Below are 2147 nucleotides of genomic sequence, written 5' to 3'. Positions count from 1 at the left end.
CTGCCTCCACCAGATCTTTCCAGAATTATTGTGTGTTACTTTCCTTCAAATGCTCTGTGTCCCAATCAGACCAGCCAACCCAACAATTAGCCAACGTTTTGGCATAAAGTAAGTTCTTGATGTATCCTTGCTGACTGACTTCTGCCTCTTTCTAATACACTACCTTCCATTTCACCTCCAGATGTTTTCGCAGAGGCTATAGCCTCATGAGTAGAGGGAGCTCTCTTCTCATCACTGCCTCATGGAATCATTCACTACCTTTCTTCAAGGAAGAGCTCAAGTGCCATTTCTTTTAGGACATTCATTCTAGGGGCATCTAAGCAGCCCACTGGATAGAGCTTCTGGTCTAGAGGTGGGAGGATCCCAGTTCAAATCTGTCCTCAGATACTTCCTAGTTTTGTGATCCTGGGCAAGTCACTTAACCCTGATTGTCTCTCCATCACTGCTTTTCTCTCTTAGAACTAATACTAAGAGAAAAGTTATGGGTTTAAGTAAAAAAAAAAGAAAAATTCATCTTGATCTCCTTAATACACTGCTCCTCATTTCATTGAGTCTATTTTTTAAATCTATTTGAATGAATTAATGAATATGAGAATTTGAATATGGATAAATTCTTATGCATTGTTACTAAAGACACACTAATAATAGTCTTAACTTGAAGAAAACGAAACCAAAACAAACCCTTATTGCATATTTTATATATTGCATATAATGCTCGTCTTCACACCCCCATGTACTTTTTCCTCAGCCACCTATCTTTTGTGGACATCAGTTTCTCTTCTGTGGTGGCCCCCAAGATGCTGAGAGACTTTTTTGAGGAGAGAAAGATCATCTCTTTTCTGGGCTGTGCTTTACAACAATGGTTCTTTGGATTTTTTGGGGCCACCAAATGCTTGCTCTTGGCCTCCATGGCCTATGACCACTATGTTGCCATCTGTAACCCCCTGCTTTACTCTGTGGCCATGTCCCAGAGACTCTGCATACAGCTTGTGTCCGGTCCCTATGCTGCAGGTTTCACAAGCACCATGACTCACACCACTGCTGCCTTCCGCCTGCCCTTCTGTGGCCCCAATGTCATCAATCACTTCTTCTGTGACATCTCCCCTCTCTTCACTCTCATCTGTGCTGACATCTCAGTCAACAAGATTGTCCTTTTCATCATGGCTGGGTCAGTGTTGGTATTCAGTGGTCTGATTATCATCATATCCTACATCTACATCCTCATTGCCATCCTCAGAAACCATTCTGCCAAGGGAAGACGCAAAGCCTTTTCCACCTGCTCCTCTCACTTAACTGCTGTCAGTATCCTCTATGGGACACTCTTCTTCATCTATGTGCGGCCCAGTGCTAGATTCTCCCTGGACCTCAACAAGGTGGTGTCTGTGTTTTATACAGCATTGATCCCCATGTTGAACCCTCTCATTTACAGCCTAAGAAACAAAGAGGTCAAAGATGCCATCCACAGGACCATTGCTAAAATCAAGTTTTGTATTAACAATTAAATTATTTTCTAGAATAAATAATGGGCTATATTCTAAGTCAGGTTGGACATGCTCTTAAAGTTCATTGTGCATTATTGTCATTCTTGGACACATGGCATTTTTCTGTAGCTTATGATCACCTCCTAGTTCGTTGGTTCCTGGGAAATATTTTTAAAATGCATATCCTTTTTCTGTTCTGTACTGTTTTTTATAAAGCAAGTAATATGGAAATATTTTATATGACCACACATGTATAATTTAGATCAAATTGTTTAATTTCTCAAGGAGAGGAGAGTGAAGGGAAAGGAGAGAGAGAATTGTTGTGAGGAAGATTAGTTAGTTAATTAAGAATTAAGGTGTATCTAGCAGGAAGGAGCTGGATCTGGGAATTTCAAGGTAGAATGAAGGAGCAGGAAGAAGTGACTTCTTCTCTGAGAGGGACTCCTTTAGGGGTTAGCACAAACTAAGGTGAGCCCTGGGAGATCTCAGAGTAAAGGGCATCCTGCATCCTGATTTTCCCTGGGATCCTGTGTGGTGGTGGCATCTAGCAAAGAGGATAAGATCTACAGTGCAGTTACAAGGGAAGAGGAGAAGTTTGGGATCTGGTGGACAGTGTCTCAAGCACACCCTCTCAACTTGGTACCTGAGACCACCTTGGCTCTTGGC

The 2147-nt window shown here is 41.9% G+C and overlaps 1 protein-coding gene across 1 annotated transcript; it reads left to right on the top strand.

The window, feature by feature from the left end:
• Positions 1-661: 661 nt before the first annotated feature.
• On the top strand, positions 662-1502 carry LOC123256318 (olfactory receptor 1009-like; the record flags this gene model as incomplete). Its single annotated transcript, XM_044684962.1, has 1 exon — positions 662-1502. A coding segment is annotated over one exon (841 nt), but the record flags the coding sequence as incomplete, so codon positions are not given.
• Between the last annotated feature and the right edge of the window lie 645 nt (positions 1503-2147).

This window comes from Gracilinanus agilis, unplaced genomic scaffold, assembly GCF_016433145.1.
Source record: "Gracilinanus agilis isolate LMUSP501 unplaced genomic scaffold, AgileGrace unplaced_scaffold57787, whole genome shotgun sequence".
Classification (NCBI taxonomy): Eukaryota; Metazoa; Chordata; class Mammalia; order Didelphimorphia; family Didelphidae; genus Gracilinanus; species Gracilinanus agilis.
Note: the sequence above shows the minus strand (reverse complement) of the source record. Positions and strands in the feature narration are given on the sequence as shown.